The 23,010-nt window shown below is 72.9% G+C and overlaps 4 protein-coding genes across 4 annotated transcripts; 2 read left to right on the forward strand and 2 right to left on the reverse strand.

The window, feature by feature from the left end:
- Positions 1–5: 5 nt before the first annotated feature.
- Positions 6–6,647, reverse strand: ADCK5 (aarF domain containing kinase 5). Its single transcript, XM_084230202.1, has 14 exons — positions 6,619–6,647; positions 4,198–4,310; positions 3,780–3,929; positions 2,419–2,494; positions 2,129–2,329; positions 1,920–2,060; positions 1,732–1,845; positions 1,520–1,651; positions 1,367–1,450; positions 1,203–1,284; positions 1,032–1,110; positions 555–953; positions 368–484; positions 6–296 (listed from the first exon to the last, which is right to left on the reverse strand). The coding sequence occupies exons 1-14, from the start codon at positions 6,628–6,630 to the stop codon at positions 191–193; spliced, it is 1,806 nt and encodes a 601-aa protein (XP_084086328.1). The 5' UTR covers positions 6,631–6,647; the 3' UTR covers positions 6–190.
- A 4,933-nt stretch (positions 6,648–11,580) lies between these two features.
- On the reverse strand, positions 11,581–13,617 carry SLC52A2 (solute carrier family 52 member 2). The gene is made up of 5 exons (XM_084229130.1): positions 13,536–13,617; positions 13,102–13,336; positions 12,140–13,019; positions 11,942–12,065; positions 11,581–11,863 (listed from the first exon to the last, which is right to left on the reverse strand). Exons 2-5 carry the CDS (start codon positions 13,229–13,231, stop codon positions 11,651–11,653), a joined length of 1,347 nt encoding a protein of 448 aa, XP_084085256.1. The 5' UTR covers positions 13,232–13,336; positions 13,536–13,617; the 3' UTR covers positions 11,581–11,650.
- Positions 13,618–13,873: 256 nt separating this feature from the next.
- FBXL6 (F-box and leucine rich repeat protein 6) lies at positions 13,874–16,308 on the forward strand (the record flags this gene model as incomplete). Its single annotated transcript, XM_084229279.1, has 9 exons — positions 13,874–14,232; positions 14,330–14,488; positions 14,596–14,659; positions 14,836–14,967; positions 15,034–15,141; positions 15,218–15,331; positions 15,398–15,626; positions 15,701–15,947; positions 16,104–16,308. 9 exons carry the CDS (start codon positions 13,874–13,876, stop codon positions 16,252–16,254), a joined length of 1,563 nt encoding a protein of 520 aa, XP_084085405.1. The 3' UTR covers positions 16,255–16,308.
- Positions 16,309–16,728: 420 nt separating this feature from the next.
- TMEM249 (transmembrane protein 249) lies at positions 16,729–18,001 on the forward strand (the record flags this gene model as incomplete). Its single annotated transcript, XM_084229633.1, has 5 exons — positions 16,729–16,867; positions 17,008–17,102; positions 17,208–17,403; positions 17,578–17,663; positions 17,828–18,001. Coding segments are annotated over 5 exons (690 nt in total), but the record flags the coding sequence as incomplete, so codon positions are not given.
- Positions 18,002–23,010: the final 5,009 nt, after the last annotated feature.

Consider the following 23,010-nt stretch of genomic DNA (forward strand, 5'->3'; position numbering starts at 1 on the left):
AAAGATTTGATTTGAGAAAAGCATGTGGTCATTGCAGGTCGTGGTCCGAGCCCCACAGGTCCCCCTGCTCTCGGCCACAGGCCACAGTTGACCCAGCCCCCAGGTCTCGGGGTGTCCACCCTTCCCGCCGCAGCTGGCTCCATCCACAGGCCCGGCGCAGTCCATGTCCTCGTCCTCCCGCCCGGCCGCCCTAGGCCTCTAGGTACTCATACAGGCCCTCGGGCTCCTGCATGAAGCCCAGGTAGACCAGGGTCCGAACCAGCAGGGAGGTGAGCCGCATGGACAGGATCTCCAGCCTGCGGTGGGTGGGCCAAGAGGTCAGGGCAGGGGCAGCCCCAGCCCCGCCCCCCCCCTCCCGGGTACTCACCTCAGGGCCACTTCAAACTTGAACATCTCCCAGAGGACCCTGAGGGGGCGCAGAAGGCTCGCCCCGTAGAAGCCCTGGCGTACGGTGCCCACCAGCTGGCTCCAGCCCTTGACCGCACTGCCGGGGGCACGGGGTCAGCGCCATGGGGGCCGCACGCACCACCCCGACCTCCGCCGTCGCTGCCCACCTCTTGGCCATGAGGAAGTAGCGGTCCACGGGGGCGCCCAGGCCCGTGTTGATGGCGCGCACCGTGTTGATGTTGCGCAGCACCAGCAGCATGGAGCGCGGCAGCGCCTTGAGCACGGTCATGATGTCATCGAAGTGCTCGCGCGCCATGGTCTGCATGTAGGCCACCTCCTCCTGGCTCAGCAGGTGCGAGCGCCACAGCTGGCCCAGGCGCACCGGCCGCTGCATGAGCACCTCGGAGAACAGGAAGTAGTCTGGGGTGGGGGGCTGAGCCAGGCCGCCCACCCCGCCCCGAGGCCCGGCCTCACCTCGCACCCCGAGCACAGCCGCGTGCGCCTTCATGGCAGCGTCGTCCCTCAGGATGATGGCCCGCCACAGCTGACACAGCGCCGTCCGGTCCCTGCGGGGCACTCGGCAGTGAGCGTGGGGCGTTAGGGCAGCGGCAGCGGGGAGGCCCCCGGCCCAGCTCCCCCCTTACTTCTCATCGAGGAACTGATACAGCCCGTGGTCCAGCAGCACCAGCTGTGCCTTCTCGTCCGGCCCCTTCCGCACCAGAACTAGGGGGCAAGGCCCGTGGGCTGGGGCTGCGCGCCTGCCCCTGCCCCACCAGCGCCGCCCACCCCCGCGCGCAGCGCCACCCGCTCCCTACCGTTGCCTGGGTGGGGGTCGGAGTGGATGAAGCCCGTGTAGAAGATCTGCTCCGCGAAGGCCTGGATGAGCTTCCTGGCGATCTGAGGCGAGGACAGGGCACGCGGCCTTCACCCCGTGCGCACAAACGGCATGCCCCGCACCCCGCCTGCGCACAGCACTCACGTCCGGCACCGCCAGCCCCATGGCCTTGATGGCCTCCACGTCAGTGACCTTGCAGCCCTCGCAGAACTCGGCCGTCAGCACGCGCTAGGAGAGAGCCGGCGGCTGAGCTCGCAGGCCCGGGGCCTCCCCGCCCCCACCCGGGCCGCAGCCCACCTTGCTGGACATGTCCCAGTAGACACGGGGGACCACGACGTAGCTCAGGTGCTGCAGGTCCCGCGCGCAGCGCTCGGCGTTCCGGCCCTCCATCTCGAAGTCCAGCTCCTGGGCCAGGGTCCCCTTCAGGTCCTAGAGACCAGGGGCTGTCGGGGGACGTGTGGAGGCTGCGCGTCGGCCCGCCCGCCCGCCCGCCCTGCCGGCAGCACCACCTGCAGCACCCAGCCGAAGCCGAAGCTGGGGTGCATGAGCTCCACCAGCCGCAGCAGCAGCTCCAGAGTGTAGATGTCCCCGTCGAAGCGGTCCCGCAGGTCGATGTACTGCACCTGCGCGGGGCGGGGGGGCTTGTGGGGCCTGCCCGCTGCCCCCCAGCCCCCCCCACGCGGGGCGACCCGCGCACCTTGACTGCCACGGCAGTGCCGTCCTGCAGCCGCGCGCGGTGCACCTGGGCCAGGCTGGCGGCGGCGATGGGCCGGTAGTCGAACTCCCGGAAGAGCTGGTGGGGCAGTGCCTGGAAGTCCTCCAGAAACAGCTCCTCCACCTGCAGGGGCGCGCGGTCAGCGGGGCCGGGCCCCAGGCCCGGGCCCCACGCCCGGAGGCCGCACTCACCTCCCGGAAGCCCCGCGTGAGGGCCTTGTCCTCCAGCACGCGCAGCGTCTGGATGTACTCGGGGGGCAGCAGGTGGTTGAAGGAGCAGAGCCCCTGGCCCAGCTTGATGTAGAGGCCCCCGTTCCTGATGGCCCCCGCCACCAGGGCGTCAGCCGCCCTCTGGTGACACGCGGACATCACCTCGGCGTACCGCGGGCTGTTCTGACCCGGATGGAGGGAAGGCACGGGGTGGGCGGGCGCCTCCTCCGGCGCCCCTGGGCAGCACCCTCAGCCCAGACGTGGGGACAAACCTCCTCCACGCCCCGCAGCGTGACGTTAGCGCACCACCAGTAGTCCAGGGAGATCTGCAGGCCGACGCGCAGGGACCTGCGGCAGAGGCCAGTGAGCCCCGCTGCTGGGCTTGGGCGGCGCCGGGGCAGAGGACAGACCCTGCTCGAGGCCCTGGTCCTCCCGGCCCTGTCCAGCCCGCGGTCACGCCTCCCAGGCCGGGAGCAAGTGATGAGGCCCCCGGCCGAGCGCTTTCCCAGAAGCAGGAGGCCCGGCCAGGGTCCAGCCTGGAGCTGTGGGCTCTGCCTGGTCACGGGTGGATGCCAGGTAGCAAGGTCAGCAAGTGCCTGACGCGTGGACCCCCCGCGCCTGCCCCGCAGCCGCCCCGCGTGGCCGTGTGCGGGGAGCGCGCAGGCAGGCGCTCCCGGCCCGGCCACCACGCAGAGGGGCAGCAGGTGCCCTCACCGGGCTTGGGGCCGGCGCCAGCAGGCCTGGGAGTGGGAAGCCCCGGAGCGCGAGGCTCTGACAGAACCCAGCGGGGCGCGCACGCAGGCAGGGCACATGCACCCGCCCATGTAGGAGACGCAAGGGGGGTGCAGCAGAGCGGCCCTCCAGGGAGGAAAGTGGGGCGGCGCCCTGCAGAGGGGCCGGCTGGGCGCCAAGGGCGCCGGCCTGAGAGCGGACCCCAGGCCGGGAGGGCCCGGCCGGCGGGCAGGGGCGGAGCAGGGGAGACGCAGGGGCCAGGCCACCCGCAGGCGGCTCGGGTGACGGGCGTGGTGACGAGCGCCGCTGTCTGGAAAGAAGTTCTGTGTTTACTGTTCCCCCTCTCCTGGGCGCCGAAGCTGTATCCACAACAAAGCGGCAGAGACCCCAGATGATACTAAAAAGTTAAAATTAAGGGGCCCGGGGCAGACGCCAGGGCGCTGCTCGACCCGTCTGGCGGGCTCTGCCCCCCAAGCCAGCAGAGGGGCCGCGCGGCCACCTGGAGCCGCGGGGATCCGGCCTCCTCCACCCCAGCCGGGCGCCGGCCGACCTTCGGGGGACGCGGGCAGCGCCCAGAGCGCTCTGCAGCAGCTGCGCGGGCCAGACCCTGAGGGGGCCACCGAGCCAGCACCCCGGAACCTGCCGGAGGCAGCGGAGGCCCCAGGAAGCCGCCCGCGGACTGGCAGGGAGACGCGGTGGATCCGCTGCTCTGGCCGCGCCTGGACCTCCAGCCCGCCCCAGAAGCCCAGGCTCCCGGTGAGGCAGGAGTGGGGTCCCCTCCCCACGCGCACTCCCCTTGTGAAGCGGGGGTGAGGGAACCAGAAGGAAGATGAAGCGGCGGCCGCCCTGCGGCACCCAGGGCCCTCCCAGGCGAAGGGGCTGCGCGGGCCGGAGCAGAGACCTGCTGAAGCGCCCGAGGCCGTCCAGCACCAGCCGCATCCGCCTCCTCTCCTGGGGCGCGGCGCTGACATAGTGGACGCCCAGCAGCAGGGGCAGCCCCACCGCCGCGGCCGGGAGCACCTTCCTCCACACGGGCCGCAGCCGCCAGGACCTGCGGGGAGGCCGGGCCCGGTCACCGCCCGCTGGCCCTTCCCGGGGCCACCGTCCCACGGGGAGGCGCAGGCGACGCGCGTGGCCTCTGGCGAGCCTGCCCCAGACACGGGCAGCCGCGGGCGGCACATCCACCAGCAGGTGTCCGGCAGGGCTCAGGTCCCTGCCCAGCGGCCTTCGCGCCCCCCCTCCCCCAGTGTGCTCACGGCCCGGCTCTACCCCCACCCCCCCAGAGGCCCCTGCACTGGACAGGGTGGCGGGGAACTCACCACTGACCCCTGGCTGGCGGGGCGCTGAGTGTCCTCCTGAGGAGGGCGGTGGGGGCTGGCCAGGGCGCGGCCGGGGGCTGCAGCAGGGCTGCGTGGAAGCGGCACAGCTGCAACTGCAGGGGTGGGGCGGGCGAGGGGGCACCATGAGCAGGGGCCAGTGGCCTCCGGACAAGGCCACCCCCCATCCTGGACCTGCGGGCGGCCATGACCCACCCCACCACACACTCCCCAGGGCCCGGGCACAGGCCCCGGGGGGACACTTGCCTGCACCCCGGGGAGCCGTGGGGGCTGCTCCAGGCCAGAGAGCAGCCGGGAGCCGAGGGGGCTGGGCAGGAGGGGTCAGGTGGGGGCCACAGGGGCCACCTGATCCCAGGGTTTTTTTCGTTAAGATTAATTTACACATACAAGAGCTGGGGTGCAGGCCAGAGGGGTGGGGTAGAGGGCTCCCCAGAGACAGTGGGGAGCAGAACGGGCGGGTCCGCTGAGACACACCATTGAGGGGCAGCGGGGAGACAGGGGGGGTCCGCTGCGCCCCGTGGGTCACTCCCTGGCCGGGGATAGGGCTCCGGCCGCAGTGGCTGGGACAGCCTGGCAGTGTGAGACCGACCCCTGCGCCCCCACGGAGGCCCCATCCCAGGCTTGGCTGAAGGCTGCGCTGAGCCACTCGGCCACGGGCGCCAGCCGGGCACCCGGGTCCCGGCCCTGTCCGTCCAGCTGCCCCCTCCCCTGCCGGGCAGCCCGGGCACGCGGCAAGGTCAGCGGCAGCAGGAGAGCAGAACAGAGCAGGCGGCCATCCTGCCGCGGGACCCCGGCAGAGCGGGGAGAAGGGTCTGCGGGGATACCCAGCTCGGGGACTGTGCCCCCAGGCCCTCGTGAAAGTCACCGGAGACAAAGACGCTGAAACTCTCGTCTGGCTCACGCAGCAGGAGTTGCCGGGGCCGGGGCTGCCGCCCCCACGGCCTGGGCACTAGGGCGGGGAGGGCTCCTGGGAGCTTCACGCCCAGGGAGCTGAGGGTTCCAGCTCGACTCCCCACGAGCTCCACAACAAGGACCCTGACGGGCCCTGGCATCACAGACCGCCCGGTAGCCATGTCCCTTGCGCACCTGTGTCCTCACCAGAGGGCCCTGGGGGCACGGGGCGTGGGCTCTGCAGGCCCTGCGGAGTGGGTGGTGCTGGCTGGATAGGGGGGCCCCGAGGGCCCACAGCTGGCCGGCAAGGGCCAGAGCAGCCCCGGGTAGGACTCGCAGGTGTGGGCGCTGCGGAAGGGGCAGGCCCCCATGCGGACAGGCCGCTCAGGCGCCCGCTGTTGCACACGGGGTGCAGGACCTTCCAACCGTCCCCAGCGGACCTCCGGCCGCCCGAGAGCCACGAGGCTGCTGGAAGGTAGGAGCACCCAGGGCCGGCAGGGCACGCGGAGCTGGGTGCCAGGGCACTGCACCAGGAGGCCCTCTGGGCACACCCCTCCGCTGAGTCTCCAGTGGCGGAGCAGGACCGCCCGCAGAGTGCGCCCCAAACTCAGCTCACTCCCCGCAAGGGGGCAAAGGGGCTGCAGATGGAGCCACCCGAGGCCGAGGCCCTGGAGCCTGGACACCACAGGGCAGTGGGCGCCCCGGACTCGCTGGCCTCAGGCCAGGCTGGGCCCAGCCAGACACAGCCCTGTGGCCGCCGCCGCCACAGCTGACCCCCAGGATGCTGGAGCCGAGTGGACACTCCAGCTCCGCGGCCCACAGGCGTGCCAGGGGCCAAGGCCCCTACCTGATGCCCAGAGGAGCCGCTGCACCCTTCACCCCTGCCGGCGCTGCACCGGCCACCTGCACCCGGACATCTAAAGCGGCAAGGCCAGGGTCCCTCTGGGGGCGCAGGGTCAGTCTCAGCACCACGAGGCTGTCCCAGCCGCTGCGGCCCGAGTCCACCCCGGGCAGGGAGCTGCCCACACCGCGCAGCACACCCCCCCCCCCCGTGTCCCCTCCGCGGTGTGTGTCAGGGGCCCCGCCTGCTCTGCCCCCCGCTCTGTCTGGGGCGCCCTGTCCCGGCGCAGCTCTGGCCTGCACCCCAGCTCTTGCAGCAGAAACAAGGAAACCTTGAAAAAAAAAGCGACAAGCCAGCGCCAGGCGCCGCGGGGCCGCAGCCCAACCCGAGGGGCGGCCTCGCCCCAGGCGCCGGGGCGGGAGCGCGCGGGCCTCGGGGGGCCGCGGGGCGGCGCGGGGCGGCGCGGGGCGGGGGGGCCGGCACGCCCGCGGGGCGCGCTCCGGGGGGCACTTTCTCGGGGCGCGCGCCCGGGGGCTCTGCCGCGGCGCCCCGGGACGGCGGCTGCAGGACGGACTCGGGGGCTGGGGCCGCGCCCGGAGGCGCGAGGGCGCGGGGGGCGCGCGGGGCGCGGGGGGCGCGGGGCCGGCGGGGGCCGGCCGGGGGGCGCTCACCGGTCGCCACATTTCCGGCGGCTCCGCTGGTCCGCGCAGGCGCGTGGCCCGGCCCGGCAGCCCCCGCGAGAGCGGCGCGGTGCGCACGCGCGGTCGGCCGTGCGCAGCGCCCCCTGGCGGCGACCGGCGGGGTTCGCCGCCCGGCGCGGGGCGGCGGGACCCTCGAGGCTCGGGGCCCCCCTTTCTCGGCTGTCCAATAGCGAGGCGGCCTCCCGCGCCGCTGCCCCGCGCGCCCCGCCGCACCCCCGGGCCCGCCGAGGCCCCCGCTTCCAGCGCCCCCCCGGAAGCTGGTCCTCCAGAGAGGGCCCCCGAGAAGCCCCCGGCCTCCCCGCGGCGCCCCCGGGGGCTCGTGACGGTGTGAAGTCCGCGGGAGGGGTCGGGCCCCTGCCCGCCCGGGGAGGGCGAGCCAGCCTGGAGGAGCCGCTGGCAGGGCCGGGAGAGGGGCGGGGGTCGAGGGAGGGTGACCACGGGCGCCCCGGGGCAGGGCCGGTGGGAAACCGCTGGCCCCGGGGCTGGGGAAGGAGGCAGAGGCGGGGCGGCCCGGGGAGGTGACCCCGGGGGCCTTTGGCCGGTGCTGCCCCTCCCAGGCCTGCCTCGCCGGGCCCTCAGGCGGCAGCCTGGCCGGGCAGGGCGAGGCGGGTGAGGCAGGCGCCCGGCTGGACCTGCTTCCGCTCGCCGAGCCCCCTCGCCCGCCCGCGCTCCCCGCGGTGCGCCCCGTCCACCCCCGGCCCGACCTGGCGCTGCGCTGTCTGTCCCCACGCGGGTGGCGGAGCCCACTTAGAACAGGAGGCCGGGTCGGGTCTTGACCGCTCTTTCACCATGTCTGAGGGGCTCGGGTGTCAGCCCACCCGGGGCGCCGGGGACCCCAGACTGCCAGGGCCCAGCGCTAGGGGGTTGGCCGCCGCAGCACGAAGGCTGGGGAGCAGGCCTGGGGTCCAGGGGTCTGGGCCTGGCAGTGGACCCCACCCCTCCCAGGGCTGTGTGTCCAGACCCGCCCCCATGGCCCCTGGGGCGTGTCCCAGCAGGCTGGCCTGGAAGCGCCCACCTCTGGGGTGACACCACGGGAGTGAGGGGCAGGGCACAGATGCGGCTGACCGGCATCTGCTGGGCTGGGGCACACGTGAGGCCAAGCCTGGGGGGTAAACTGCGTGAGACCCCAAGAGCACGAGAGAGAAGACGCTCGTGCGAATCCCTCCGAGGCTTACGCCCAGGCCGCCGGGAGACTCAGCAGCGTCTGAGCGGAGTCCCGCACGCCGGGCCCAGCGGAGGGGCCGCGGACAGACGCCGGGCCCAGGCGGCCAGAGGAAGCCTCCGGCCCGTTGGGCGAACTGCCTGTGACCAGCTGGAAGCTTCAGCCAAGCAAACATTGCTTCACCCCAAAGCACTTTCAGCCAATGCCATCAAACTCCAACCTGATCTCCCAGACCCCAGGTCCTTTCCCAGGGGGTCAGGCAGCTGTGGGGAGGCTGCCCCGCCCTCCTCAGGTTGGTCCCCTCCTTGCACTGGCCTGTGGGGGAGGGGCAGTGGGCCGGGCAGTGCTGGCTGGCACCCCCCAGGATGCAGGGCAGGGCAGGGCACAGGGCCCTGGGGATGGGGGCGTCTTGTCCCTGCAGGTGTGGTTTGGAGTCAGTTCCCCAAAACTGGATGGTTGGGCCCCCTATGACCTCCTGGGTCCACTATGACCTCCACGCCAGCCCACCAAAACCCCAGAAAGAGCCCCAAACCCCCGCCTGTTCGGCTGACCCTGCCTGGGGGGGGGTATACCCACGGGGGCGGGTATTGGGGGCCATTAACAGCCCTCAGAAGTGCCCTCTGCCCACCTGCCCCAGTAACCCCTTCCACACTGGGCGTCTGCTTGTCAGCCTTTGTGCAGCGGCAGCCAACCCCCTAGCACTGCGCCCTGACAATCTGGGGTCCCCGGCTGCCCCGGGTGTGCTGACACCCGAGTCCCGCAAACACCGTGAATGGACACGGAGCTGCAGTGTTTTCAGGACGGCGCTTGTGCAGACAGAAAAGGGATGGGACGAGGGGCAGTGTCCCCCAAAATGTCTAAGCCATGCCCCAGACCCCCCGGGTCACAGCCAGGGAGGGGGTGTCACAGCCCCGGGGTCACGGCTGGAGAGGTCACAGGGGGTGTTCATGGACACCTCAGTCACAGCCCCAGCAATTGCACTTTTACATTGGAAACACCAGTAATTACAATTTTTTTTAAAGATTTTTTTTTTATTTTGTATAGAACTGGGGTGCAGGCCAGAAGTGTGGGGGTGAGAGGCCTCCCCAGAGACAGAGCGGGGAGCAGAACAGGCGGATCCACTGAAACCCACTGCTGAGGGGAGCAGCAGGGAGACAGGAAGGGTCTGCCGTACCCTGTGGGCAGCTCCCTGGCCGGCTGGGATCGAACTTGTGCTGCAGAGGCCGCGGACAGCTTCACAGCGCTGTGCTCAACCCGCTGTACCCCCAGGGAGGCTCCCCTTTCCTATTTTTAGAACAACCTTTCCCTTTTGGATATTAAAAAATAAAGGCAAAGAATAATTGGACGTAACCATGAAAGATTGACGACCACCAACTCGTGCCCAGGGCCCTTGGCGTAGGCACGGCTGGCCGGGTGGCCTGCCCCGGGGGCCGGGCCACCCGTCCCCTGGGCGGGGCTTCCAGGCCACAAGCTGACCAAGCGAAGCCCTCATCCCTTGAGAGGAAAATCAGAACCAGGAGAGCGAGGGGTTAAGACGCAACACAGCGCAGCAGAGCCCGCCTGCCTCCCCGCTGCGCCCCTCAGCAGTGTCAGTGGATCCGCCTGCTCTGTCCCCACTGTCTCTGGGGAGTCCTCTCACCCCCCACACCCCAGTTCTTCTGTGCATAAATAAATCTTTTAATTTTTAAAAAAATTTATTTAAATCTTTTTTTTTTTAAAGGAAATCGGAACTGGGAAAAGGAGCCACAGCAGAGCCTGGTCCTCCAGCTGCTTCCCCACCTGGCTGGAGCCACGGCCTGGTGGGCTATGGGGGTCCACGTCTGGCTGGCTGCTGGGCAGGGGAGGGGCTGGGAGGTGCAGGACACCCCAGGGAGAGGCCACCTGCCTGAAGAGACCCCCAGGGTGGACTCTGCCACTTGTTGAGGTCGCTACGGGGGAGGAGTGACTGCCCAGGTGCCCGCTATCCTGCCCTGCTCCCCAAGGAGGCCCGGCCTCCTCGTCTCTGCTGTGTCCCCCCCGGGGTGCCACTGGCTCTGCCCCAGTGGACTGCTCTGCAGGGAGCCCAGAGCCTGACCCCCTGCAGCCCGAGCCCACCCCGGGAGCTGCCTGGAGTGCACTGGCCAGGTGGGCTTCCCAGGGAACGCGGTGCCACCCCTGGCTGGGTGGCAGGCCTCCCAGGATCTGTGCTTGGCATCCCCCACAGGCCCTGGGCGGAGGGAGGACAGGTCAGGCGTGGGGGACGGGGCCTCAGTGTCCAGGCCCCGTGTACCTTCCTCCCTCCAGACACACGACCCTACCGCCTTGGCAGAGACAAGCAGGCCATCCTGGGCCCTGGCACCAGACACGGACGGTCAGGCTGGGGCAGCTGGGCCCTGGAGCCCACGAGCCCCTTGGCCTCTGCTGCCCACCCGGCGCTTCCTGCGCAGTCTGGAGGTTGTCCCAGCCCTCAGTAGGGCGACACCCCCGTGGACTGGCCCATCTGTCCTGCAGCGGCGGACGCCCATGGGTGGGTTGTGCACCAGCAGGGTGGGGTGGGGTTCCTGGCCCCCAGCGGCCCCCAGGCTCCAGGGGGCTCAGGGAAGCCAGCACTGGGGTGGAAGGAACCCACAGGGAGGCCCCAAGGAGGCCGGCAGCAAGTTTGTGGGGGGTTCCTGAAAGGCCTGTTGTCCTCCCCGAGTGGGGCTCTGCAGAGGTGAGGACCTGCCCCTTCCCCACCACTGGCCACACCACGGCCCCACGGGGATCAGGTCTGCCGGGAGGGCCCCGCGCTGAGGGATCTGCTGCTCGAGGAGCCGCCAGCTGGAGGAGGCGGAGGGCAGCCAGGCAGGGTCACCCTGGGGCCAGGGCCGGGCCCGGGCGGCTCGGCTGACCTCCCCGACACGGCAGTGTGTTGGGTGTGCGGTGGGTGTGGAGCACGGGCTGGGCCAGCGCCACCAGTCCTGCCCTCCTGTGGCCACCGGGCTGTCAGTCCCGGGCACCAGGTGCGTCTGGGAGGACGTGGCTGCGGCCCCGCGCAGGCCTGAGCCTGGGCGCGTGGGTACTGGCTCCAGCGGCCTGTGTCCCTGAGGACTGGCCTCTGCCCGCCCAGGGGCCCTTCAAGCCCCAGCCCCACCCTCATCAAGCACCTGTCCAGCTCAGGTGGGAGTCCCAGCTGGCCGGGGCTGGGCTGGCTGGCTTGGGGAGAGTGGGCGGCCTCTTGGGGAGCCCCTCCCCCACCCCGTTTCCTGCAGGCGGACAGGAAGGCGCCGGGCACTTCAAAGGGCCCCTCTGTCCAGGAGACAGCGCGTCCAGCAGGCCCTCGCTGGACCCACGCCCTGACGGCGGCACGGGGGGCAGGGAGCTGGAGCGCCTTCCTAGTCTGGAGGGAGGGCCGGAAGGAGCCCGAGGGGCCCCAGCCCTGGGGTCCGGAAAGAAGGGGCTGGGGCAGCAGATAGGGGCGCGCCGAGGCCCAGGCCACGCCGCCCGGTCCCGTCCACGCCCTCGGTCTCACCACCACAGGTGCCCTGGAGCCCCGGCCCCCGCGGCAAGGTGGCCGAGGCCCGCCATCCTCGGGGCTGGGCCGGCTGGGCCTTTGGGTGATGTCCCCAGCCCCGACAGAGCCCCAGCCCAGGTGGGAGGAGGCTTCAAAGCCCCAGTCCCAAGGACGACTCTGGAGCCCGGGGCCAGAACAATGAGGGGAAGTGGGGGCAGCCGGCGCCCAGGCGCCCTCCAGGCAGGGCCTGTGTCCGGTACCCCCCGCGCGGCCAGGACCCACGAGCGGCACGGGGTGGAAAGGCTTTATTGCGTGGCCCTGTCCTCGCCGGTGGGTCTGCGGAGCGTGCAGGTGCCGCCGGCCGGAGCTCAGGTGCCGCAGGAGTCCACGCAGTCCTTCCCGCTGTGGAACACCTGGTAGACGCTGGTGGGGGGGAACATGGCCACCGCGCCCAGCAGGGAGCCCACCTGGATGGCCACGCCGGCCGCCAACAGGGCTGGTCGGCCCCCCCCATGCAGCAGGGAGCTGGCGGCCACCTTCACGTAGGAGAACGTCCCCAGACACAGCACCCAGGCCAGCACCTGTGAGGGCGAGCAGCAGCAGCTGCGTGAAGCGTCCCGTGCCCCGCCCCCCGCTACCCATGGCCCACATCTACTCACCACAATGACCACCCCGGCGGAGGTGCCCACCAGTGGGGGGCAGGGGCTCAGGATGGCCAGCACTATCAGGTAGACCGCAAGCAGCAGGCCCAGCAGAGAGAGGCCGCCCAGCCCAGCCAGGGACCTGGCGGAAGGAGCAGATGCTCAGCGGAGCTCGGGCCCGGCCCCCACGGCCACCCGGCCCGGGGCCCCCCGCACCTGCACAGTACGCCCATGGCCAGGAAGCAGGCGAGGGGGCTGGCCGCACTGCCCAGCACCACGGCCAGGTGGTAGGCCAGGCGGCCATAGGGCAGGCAGGAGAAGCTCTGCAGGGCCGGCAGCACACCGTTGGTCAGTGCGTTGGTGGCGGCCAGCAGGCCCAGCAGGCAGGCACCGCGGACAGAGAGCAGCCGCTGGACCTTGGGTTCTGGGCTGGGGGTGGCCCCTGCCACCTGGCCGGGCAGCTCCTGCAGCGGCAAGGCCTCCTCCTCCTCCCTCGCCTCCTCCTCCCTGCCCGGGGCGCCCACCCGCAGGCCAGGCCCTGGGCCCCCCGAGGGGGTGGGGAGCGGGGAGGGCAGCAGCAGTAGGAGACCCTGGAAGGCGGCAGCTGAAGTGACCAGCAGGGCGGCCAACACCCAGAAAAAGGTGCTGGCGGGAAAACGCTCCGGGAAGAGGTGGGGGGGCCCCGGGGTGGCGTTGGTGGGGGCCGGCGGGCACTCGAGACGGCCCACGCCTTGTCCCAGGGCCAGCACGCAGGGCAGCAGGGCGCCGAGGCCCTGGCCTAGGAAGAAGGACCGCAGGAAGACGGGCGGCAGGTGGCTCAGGAAGGGCAGGAAGGTGACGTTGGAGGCACAGCAGGCCAGAGCCAGCACCGCGGCCAGCGCGAGGAAGGCCACGGAGTGCTGCTGTCCGGCCACGGGGGCCACGCGGGGCCACAGCGGGGCCAGCAGGGCCGTGCCCGCCACGCTCAGCCCCTGCACCACCCGGATGAGGGCCCGCTCGCTCCGGCCCCGGGCCAGCCGCCTCCACAGGGTCACCGCCAGCAGACCCAGGTTGCCCAGGGCCACGAGCACGGAGAGGTGGGCCGGCAGGCTCCAACCTGCGGGGCAGGGCAGAGGCCGGTCGGGGGCGCCCAGGGAGGACGCGGCCCACCGCCCGCCCCCGCAGGAGCGCCCGCGCACCCTCGGGCAGGTCCTTCACCACCACCGGCAGCTCCACCCAGATCCCGTTCACCGCGGCCCAGGAGCCCATGCCGAAGAGCGCCACGAGCAGGTGGGTCAGCACCAGGCGGCCCGGCGGGGGTGCAGCCATGCAGGCCGGCCGGGCCCTCCGGGGCGCAGCAGGGTCGGCGCCGGCTCCGTCCGCACCGGGGTCCGCAGGAGGCGCTGGGCTCCGCTGGGGCCGAGGCCCGCCGAGCTGCGAAGGGGCCGCACGCGGTCAGGCCCGGCGGGCCCCGGGGGCAGGGGCGCGGGAGGGCGCCCCCGGGGGAGGGGCCGCGGAGCCCCCGTCGCCCCCGGCAAAGCAGCAGGCGGCCGCCCGCGGCCCCAGGAGAGGACCGAGGGGGCGGCGGCCCGCGGCGCCGAGGCCACCCCGCCCCGCCGCGGCCCGCGCGCACCTGGAGTCGGGGCTTCGCGCGGCTGGTCGCCGGAGCCCCCGGGGCTGGGGGTGTGGCCGCGGCGGGCTCGGCCCTGGGGCGGCCCCGGCGCCGCCTCTCGCCGGGCGGGGCGGCCCCGGCGCGGCGCCCGGCCGCGTCCGCTCTCCTCCCCCGGCGGCCCCGGGCGCGGCCCGAGCGCGGACGGCGGCTCCTCCGGCGGGCTCCGCGGCCGCCCCCGCCCGGCCCGGCCCGGCCCGGCCCGCGCCGCCAGGCCGCCGGGAAGCCGGGAAGCCGCGCCGCGCCGGGCCGCCCTTCCGCCGCAGCCCCCGCCCCTTCCGGCCGCCGCGCGCGCGGGGACCATGGCGCCGGGGGCGGCGCGGAGGGCCCGGCGCCGGGCTCGGGGCGCGCCGCGGGCCCGCTCGGCCGAGGACTGGTGGTGGGACCGCCTGGCGCCCCGCGGCTCCGGCTACCACCTGCTGCAGGCGGACAGCGTGTTGCTGGTGCTGCCCGGCCCGGAGCCCGCCCGCGCCCGCGCCCGCGCGCCCCGCCGCGCCCCGCGCCCGCCGCTGCCCCGCGCCCGCGCCCGCGCCCGCGCCGCCCCGTCCGCGCCGGACCCGGGCCCCGACCCCGGCTGGGGCGACCGCCTCCCCTTGGAAATCCTCGTGCGCATTTTCGGGCTGCTGGTGGCGGCCGACGGGCCCGCGCCCTTCCTCGGCAGGTACCCGGCGGGCGGCTGCGCGGGGCGGCCCGGTGGAAGCCCCCGGGGCCGGCGGGTGCGCCGGGAGGCCGGCCCTCAGCGGAGCTGTCCCCCGCAGGGCTGCGCGCGTGTGCCGCCGCTGGCGCGAGGCCGCCGCCCAGCCCGCGCTCTGGCACACGGTCACCCTGTCGCCCTCGCCGGCCGGCCGCCCCGCCAAGGCGGGGGGCAAGGCGGAGAAGCAGCTCCTGGCGTCCCTGGAGTGGCTGGTGCCCAGCCGGTGAGTGGTCCGTCCTCCGCCCCCCTCGGGCTGTGGCCGGGAAAGCCGGGGCCCCTCTGGCTGCCCCGCGGTGGGGCGGTTCAGCTCGGCCCCTGCTGTCCGCCCAGGCTCTCGCAGCTCCAGAGGCTGACCCTCCTCCACTGGAAGGCACAGGTACCCGCGGTGCTGAAGGTGAGCCCTCCAGCTGGGGGACACTCGAGCTGCCCCAGGGGAGTGCCTCCCCGCTCCCCCTGTCCCACTGGCTCCTCCCGCGGGGCTGGGCCTGGAGGAAAGGCCTCGGCCCTGGCTTCTCAGCCCTATGGACCGCAGCCTGCCCTCCCTGCCCCGCGGCCCTCTGTCGTCCACAGTTGGTCAGCGAGTTCTGTCCCCGGCTCAGCTTCCTGAAGCTCTCCGACTGCCACGGTGTGGGCCCTGCCGTGCTGGTCTCGCTCGCCAGAGCCTGTCCACAGCTCCACAGCCTGGACATACAACACTCCACGGTGAGCCTGGAGCGCCCGGGGCAGCCGGGCCCAGCAGATGCAAGCCCCTGTGTTGCTGACCCCTAGGTGGAGGCCACGGGCGTTGTGAGCTTCCTGGAGGAGGTGGGGCCCCGGATGCGCAGACTGTGGCTGACCTATGGCCCCCAGACCACAGCCATCCTGGGCGCCCTGCTGGTAGGTGGTGGCCGGTGGGAGCGCAGCCCACTGCAAGCCAGGCCCTCCAGGGACTGACCGGTTGCCCCGCCTACAGGGCAGCTGCTGCCCCCAGCTCCAGCTCCTGGAGGTGAGCTCCGGCATCAGCGGCCACAGCACGCCGCTCCAGCTGCCCGTGGAGGCCCTGCAGAAAGGCTGTCCCCAGCTGCAGGTACCCACCGTTCCCCCGCCCAGGCCCCACCCCCTGCACCCCCTGCAGCCTGGGCCTTGCTCACAGGTGCTGCGGTTGCTGAACCTGATGTGGCTGCCCAAGCCCCCTGGGAGAGGGGCGCTGGGCCCCGGCTTCCCCGGCCTGGAGGAGCTCTGCCTCGCCAGCTCCAGCTGCAGCGTCGTGAGCAACGAGGTCCTGGCCCGCCTGCTGCACAGCTCCCCGCGCCTTCGCCTGCTAGACCTCCGCGGCTGCACCCGCGTCACACCCGCCGGCCTGCACGACCTGCCCTGTCAGGGTCAGCACCCGTGCCCCGCCGCGGAGGGTGGGGGAGCGCCCCGGCCCCACCTCACTCACACCCCCTCCCTGCAGAGCTGGAGCAGCTCCACCTGGGCCTGTACGGCGCATCAGACGGGCTATCGCTGGCCAAGGAGGGCAGCCCCCTGCTCACCCACAGGTGGTGCCACAGCCTGCGGGAGCTGGACCTGAGTGGCCAGGGCTTCAGCGAGAAGGACCTGGAGCAGGCCCTTGCTGCTTTCTCGGGCACCACGGGCGGTGCCCACCCGGCCCTGTGCTCCCTCAGCCTCAGGGGCACCCGGGTCACACCGAGTGCCGTCAGGTCAGCCGTCCCCCTTGGGTCAGCTCCACCTGTCCTGTCCGAGCAGGGCTGCTCCAGGGGAGGGCACTGCTGTGGGGGCTGCCTGACCGGGGAGACGGGGAGACCCGGGGCGCACGGTGCCCGCCCCCACCGCCCGCCCGCCTGCCTGCCCCACAGCGCGGTCATCAGCTGCTGCCCGGGCCTGAGCTACCTGAACCTGGAGGCCTGCCGCTGCCTGCCGCGCGGCCTGAAGAGGGCCCACCGCGGCGCCGAGGCCGTGCGCGCCTGCCTGCAGCGGCTCCTCGCCGGCCCCGCGTCCCCCAGCTAGCCCCGCCCCGCCCCCCCCGCCCCCCGTGCCCGCATTTTGTTAGAATAAACGGTTTTGGGGAGTCTGTGTGGTCCTTGGCCAGAGGGGGCTGCTGGGGGCGGGGCCGGACCTGGGCCCGCCCCTGGCCTGGGCCCGGCGGGGGGGCGGGGGGCTGGACAGAGGGTGTGTCCCAGGGCGCCCCCCACCCCCACTCCGGACCGGGCCGCTGTAAAGGGGCCTTGGGGGTGGGGGCGGCCGGGGGAAGGCGGCCACAGAGCGGCCCTTCTAGAACCGCCTGCGCGGAGCTTCTAGAACGCGGGCGTGGCGCTCCCTGGGCCGCGCGTAGCCCCGGACCGCTCCCGCCGGCTCCCGGACCGGACCGGACCGGACCGCCGCAGCGCTGGAGCCCTACGTCCAGGTGGGCGCGGGGGGGGCGCGGGGGGGCGCGGGGAGGGCGCGGGGGGCTGAGCCTGTGCCCGCCAGTTCCCCAGGGCCCGGGTCGGCGGCCTGCCCGCGCCGTCCCCCGGCAAGCGCCTCCAGCTCTGGGGGCTCGGGCTCTTCTGCACCGAGCGCCACCTGGCCCGGTGCCTCAGGAGCAACACCTTCTACCCGTTCACGCAGCAGCAGCCCAACGGTGCGCCGGGGCGCCCCGGACGCGAACCCCGCCGGGCGGGCCGGGGGCGGGCCTGGGGGGGACGGGGGGGGCCCGGGGCGGGCGGGGGGGGCCTGCCCCGCCGGAGCCCGGCCGCGGCTCAGCGCGCGCCGCCCGCGCAGTCTTCGTGCTGGAGTACTACCTGGACACGCTGTGGAAGGGGACGCTGCTCTTCGTCGTCTCCGTCATCCTGGTCAGCTTCGGCCTCGTGCGCCAGGTCCGAGGTCTGGTTCCGCCTCCCCGGCGCCCCGGGCCGGCCCCCTCCGCACGCCGCGGCCCGAGCGCCCGGGCCCGGCGGCTCAGGGCCCCGCGGTGCCGGCAGGTGCAGCAGCAGGAGACCTGGGGCTTCCCCGCGTACGGCGTGGGCGTGGGCCTGTGGCTCATGGTCTCGTCGCTGCCGCGGCGCCGCCTGGTGCTGAACCACACGCGCGGCATGTACCACTTCTCCATCCGCGGCCGCGAGGTGCACCAGGGCCCGCTGCACCTGGTCTACGTGCGCCTGGCGCTCAGCTGCGACGGTGACGCCCCGGCCCGCGGCGGGCGGGGTGCGGGGGGGCCCCGGGCCGGCCTCCCGTCGCCCCTCCCCAGCCCCGCCCTGGAGCCCGAGGCCCTCCGTACCCCGGAGCCCCGCCCCGCGCCCCGCGCCCCGCGCCCCGCGCCCCGCTGAGCGCCTGCTCCTGGGCGCTCCGCAGCCCGCGGGAGGTGCTTCTTCCAGCTGGTTCTGTGCGGCCACAAGCTGGAGCCGCTGGTGCTGGTGCAGCTGTCCGAGCGCTACGAGGTAGCCCCGCCCGCCCCTCCGTGAACCGCGGCCCGGCCCGCGCGCCCGGGGGCGGCCGCTTCGCGGGGGCGCCCGGTGCGCCGAGGAGGGCGGGCGGGAGGGGCGCCGGGTCGGCTGGGCCGCGAGGGGGGTGCGCGCCGCGACCTGGCCCGCCCGCCGCGCAGCAGGTGGAGCTGCTGGGCCGCCACATCGCTCGGAAGCTCCACATCAACTACTTCGACTACCCGGCCACGTCCTACCGGCACGTGGTGCGCCACTGGCCGCTGGGGGTCGCCTTCAGCCCGGGCATCGTGCTGCGCCGGAACCGAGACCGCGGCCGCCAGCAGAGCGCCCAGTAGCACCCGTGCCCGTGCGGCCCGCAGCCCCGCCGCGCGCCCCGAAGCCCCGCGCCCCGAAGCCGCGCCCCGCGCCCCGAAGCCCCGCCCCCGCCCCGCCCCCCGCCCCGCCCCGCGCCCCGCCGGCCTCCACTTCATAAACCTGCTCTGGCTCAAGGGTGGTCCTCGCGCTGCTGTGGGGGCTCCCCTGGTGTGCACCTCCCCGGCCCTCGGGGAGCAAACCCGAGTTTGGGTTGGGAGAGGGGCCTAGAGCTGTGAGCGGCCGGGCCTGAGAGGCTGGACGCGTGGGGACGCTCTGTCCTGGCCTTCCTGGCCGGGGTGGAAGCCCCCACTGACGAGGGGTCCAGGCGCCGGCCTCTGGGCGTGGGCCCGGGAGGGCCTGTTCCCAGGCGGGCACCCTTGGGCCATGCCCCCGGAGGCCTGAGCCACGGGGCGTGGGCCTGCTGTTGTCTGGGATTTGCTCCCACAGGCCTGCTGGGCCCCTGGCCAGCCCAGGAGCCTTGGGGCACTGGAGCCGGGTGGGGTAGAGAAGCAGGCAGGGCCTGTCCACCTGGCTCTGCTGGCCAGGTCTCCCGGGAGCCTCCTGGCAACCGCGACTTCGGGCCGCCCGAAGCCAGGCCCGGCTCACACATGGAGAGGCCCCAGGTGGGCCCAGAGCAGCCCCGCCGGCCTCCGGCCCGCACCTCTGGGAGCCGCTGGCTGTGGGCAGTGCCCGTGGCCAGCAGGCCAGCTGGGGTGGTCCAGGGGGACGCAGCACGGCAGAGCACGGCTGGCGTTTGGGGTTTCCCACACTTGCCAGCGTCACAAGCCCTGCGAGGCAGCAGGGTCAGCCGTTCCCAGAGGAGGGACAAGGCTTCCCCGAGGGCAGGAGGGTGAGTGGAGGAGAGTGAGGTGACTGCTGCAGGGCCTGACACTTGCATCAGGAGGGAGGCACCACGACTCCGGGTGCGGAGTGAGGCCAGGGAGCCGGCGGAGGGTGGGCACTTCTCTGGGCTGCGGCTGCCCCGAGTGCCTGGGCTGGAGCGATCATGTGCAGAGGGTCACTTGTGGGGGCCCCCTGGAGCTGGCACCCTGGAGACCATCCCAGGGCCAGAGGGCCCGGCCAGGCTGCTGGGCCTCTGCGCCCCTCGCGCTGTCCCCTGGTCCGGCAGGCCCCTGGCCGCGTGCAGCCATGTGGAGGGCAGCGAGGACGTGGCCAGCCCCCAGCACGCAGCCCGTCCTCGGCCCCTGGTGAGCCCCCAGGCCCGTGCCATGGCCTGGCTGGGCTGCGGCCAGATCTCCCTCAGGGGAGGGGCGTCCATGCCCGCCCTGACAGCTGGGGGGAGGCTGCAGCTCTGCCCCTGCTCACGCCTGAGGACGCGTGGAAACACACCTGTGCTGAACGGGGCTCGGCAGGGCCCTCCCGGGGCGGGCGCCCAAGGAGCAGCCGCGCGGGGGAAGAAAACCTTCATGGGGGAGACCTGGCCAGCAGCGCCTCAGGCAGGCGCCTAGGGGGTGTCAGCCCGCGGGGCAGCGGGAGCCCCAGCCCTCTGGCCCCGCCCTGGTGCTGCGGGGAGACAGGGCCGGCCAGGGCGTAGGGCCAGGTGGCGGCGCTGCCGAGCAGGGGCGTGGGGAGGAGCAGGCGGCCCCGGCAGGCACTGGCCCCGGACCAGCGAGGTTTTCCACCGGGGGCCGAGGGACTCGCCCACGGGGGCTCGCGTCATCTTCGCCCCTTCTCTGTGAAGCTGCAGTTCGCCTGAATTACAGGTTTTTAAATTTGTTTTAAAAGATTGATTTATTTATGCACACGAGAGCTGGGCACAGGCCAGAAATGCGGGGGTGAGGGGAGGCACCAGAGTCAGAGTGGGGAGCAGGATTATGCGAAAAAAGAAAGGCAGCTCAGAGCCCCAGGGGGGCGCCACCGCGGCCCCCCGCCCACCCCAGAGGTGTCCATCCAAGACCAGGATGCCACGCGGGGCTCCTGCCCAGGGCGCGGCCACCGCTGAGGGCTGGGCCGGGCGGCTGTGGGCATCACACCTGGGGCAGGGGAGGAGGAGACGCTGCATTCCAGCAGGACCAGGGCGCTTGGGGGAGCTGCGGGGGAGGGTCCGGGTGGCGGGCAGACCAGGCAACCATCCACTCACAGGGCCAGGACAGGTGGGGAGCTGGTGGGTGGCGCGGCCAGGGGAGGCGCACCGCGGCGGGATCACAACGGCCAAGCATGGACGGCCCCGATCTCTGGTTACTGAGTAAGGAGAACCGGCCCCTGGAACGCCCTCCGCTCGCCGTGGACGTCTCCCCTCTCAGGGGCGGAGGTGCTGCGGCTGCAGGCCACCCTCCTGGATGGTCCCGTGCCCCCTGCTTGTCCCCGGCGCCGCAGGCAGCTCTTGTTCTAGAAGTCCAGCTGGGTTGTGGCTCCGGGCTGGCCCCCTGGCCTCAGGCCCCCGCTGCCCGGCCGCCCCTTGCCGGCCCCGAGGCTGCGCCGAGTGTCCCAACCGAAGAGCCGGTTGGCACGGCCAGGGGGGGCCCTCCGCAGGCCAGGCTGGCCGGGCTGCCCCTCCTGCCTCTCCCGTCCTGGGGGGTTGGCCGCCCCCAGTCGCGCTGTGGGGCGGCCCCTGGAGCTCGACAGCCGGTGTGTGTCCACTCCGGGCCATGGGGCACGGTCCCTCCTCGGAGGCACCCTGGGCAACACAGGCCACACAATCAGCGAGGGGAGCCTGGCAGTGGGGATGAGAAGCCTGAGCTCAGGAGAACCGGCTGCCCCGGGGGCACGGCTGGCTGGGGCCAGGGCGCCCGGGGGGAGCTGAGCTTGGAGCCTGCTCTCGGCCCCGAGTCGCCCCGACATCCAAAACAGCTCCTGAACCGCCTGGAAGACTGTCTGGCGAGGGCGGTCGTGCCCACAGGGCGTGGGTCACAAGGGCAAGTGTGTGCTGGGGCTGGCCGGACACTGCCCAGCCGTCTCCCCGGGGAGAGGCCCCCGGCTGAGACCTAAGGAGCCTCGGTCTCTGGGGGAGGCAGGTGACCCCTTGCAGCCTGGGGAGCCCGGGGCCGCCGCGCGCTGCTGGCTGCTGCGAGGGGCAGGAAGCCCAGTGACCCGGCCTGAAGTGGGAGGGTCGGGGCCCGGCACACCCCGCGGCCCCGCCGGGCCACTTGAAGGGGAACCCCCCGCCCAGCCATCCCGTCCGCTTGTTCAGAGCAAAGTGGCCTGCGGCGAGCAGGTGTCGGGGTTGCTACAAAGGCACCAGGGGCCTGGTGCCGAGAAGAAACGGGGCTGGCCTGGGGGGCCCGGGACAGGCAGGGGGTCTGCTCCGACCCCGGCTGTGACACCATCCACAGCAAAGCAGAGAGGCCTGGACGTGGCGCTTCACTGCCGGGTCCCAGTGACAGGGGCCTGCTGACCCCGGACCTGAGGCTCTCCCCGCACGGCCGCCCGGTCCCCGCGCTTGGCCCAGGCGCAGCCTCGCGTCAGCTGCTGCCCCGCGGCGTCTCCAGCGGGGCCAGGCCAACCCCGGTCCTTGCCCTCCCAGCCATCCCCTGCCCTGGGCACCGGCCCTGAGGCCGCCCTGGACCCAGCACCCCACGTCCTCGCCCCGGCCCGGGCTCTCCCGCCCTGCTCCTCAGGGGCTGTTCTTCCTCTCCCATCGCGCCCGGTGGCAGTGGGACCCCAGCTCCTGGTTCCCCGGGGGGCTGGTGGGGCTGGGCCCCGGGCACGGAGGGGGTAGGGGCGCAGGGCTGGGCCCGGGGTCCGGTGCCGACAGGACTGGGGTGCCCTCAGCTCCTGCCACGGCCTCGCCCTCCACCCAGCTCAGCTCAGCCCTCCTCATCTCCCGGCTCCCTCCCCCAATCCCTGCTCCAGCACCCCAGGGCCCTAACACTGTGCCCTCACCCCTTCCTCACCTGGTTTAGACCCCACAACCCCTAGCGACTGCCCCTCCCAGGAAGGCTCCAGCAAGTCTAACCTTGGGGCCTCCCTGGGGGTGCAGGGGTCAGGTCTCGCCACTGCGAAGCTCTCAGCAGCCACTGCAGCACCCGTGGGACCCGGGCCAGGGAGTGACCCACAGTGACCCCTGTCTCCCCGCTGCTCCCCTCAGCAGTGCGTCAGTGGATCCTCCTGTTCTGCTCCCCACTGTCTCTGGGGCGTCCTCTCACTCCTGCACCTCTGGCCTACACCCCAATTCTTGTATGCATAAATAAATAAATCTTTTTTTTTTTTTTTTAAAGTCTAACCCTGGACAAGCCCACCCCTCTGCTCACCCTCCACAGCCCTCCCCTGCCCCTCAAGGGCAGTGCCCCCGCCCCCGTTTGGGCTGCCCCTCACTCCTCTCTGGCCGACTTCCACCCACACCTTCCTACTGTGCCCTCAGGGCCTTTCACGGCTTGATGTGTGGACCCAGACCAGTTGGGTCCACAGTCGGGCCCACAACGCCCACTGCCTCCCCTCCCCTGGGCTGGCCCTTCCCTGTCGCCTGGCCTCCCTGTGAGTGAGTGTGCAGGGCTGGACGGTGGCCCTGAGGGGGGTGCTGAGCCAGGGGGGGGGGTGTCAGGTGGCCCCGCGCACACAATGCTGTCCTGTTCCGAGGCAGAAGGCTGGGGTGGGTGCTGGGGTGCGAGGCCAGGTGCTGGCCAGGATGGGATGCAGGTGGCCAGGGAGGGTGTCCCGAGGTGGAGGTGCCCACCCTCCGAGTAGGCTGCCCTAGACCCCCCGGGGCAGAGGGAGGGAGAAGGTGGCCGCAGGGCCTGCTGTGCTGGGGGGGTGCAGGGGCCTCCCACACAGCCCGTCTTGGCTGGGGGCCTGCCCAAGGTAAAGGGCAGCAGAGGCAGAGGGACACAGAGCTCACGGCCCACGCAGATGAGGGAGCAGGCTCTGAGCCTGCCTGGGGCCGTGGGAGGTGCTGGGCTGGCCAGACACAGAGGTGGTCCCTCTCTGCAAAAAGCCACCCAGGCCTCCAGGCCTCCTTGAGGGAGAAGCGGGGTGGCCACCCTGGGGGGGGGGGGGGCTGAAACTCTCCAGGCCCAGGTGGGAGACCCTCTCT

This window comes from Talpa europaea (genome assembly GCF_964194135.1).
Source record: "Talpa europaea genome assembly, chromosome: 3".
NCBI lineage: Eukaryota > Metazoa > Chordata > Mammalia > Eulipotyphla > Talpidae > Talpa > Talpa europaea.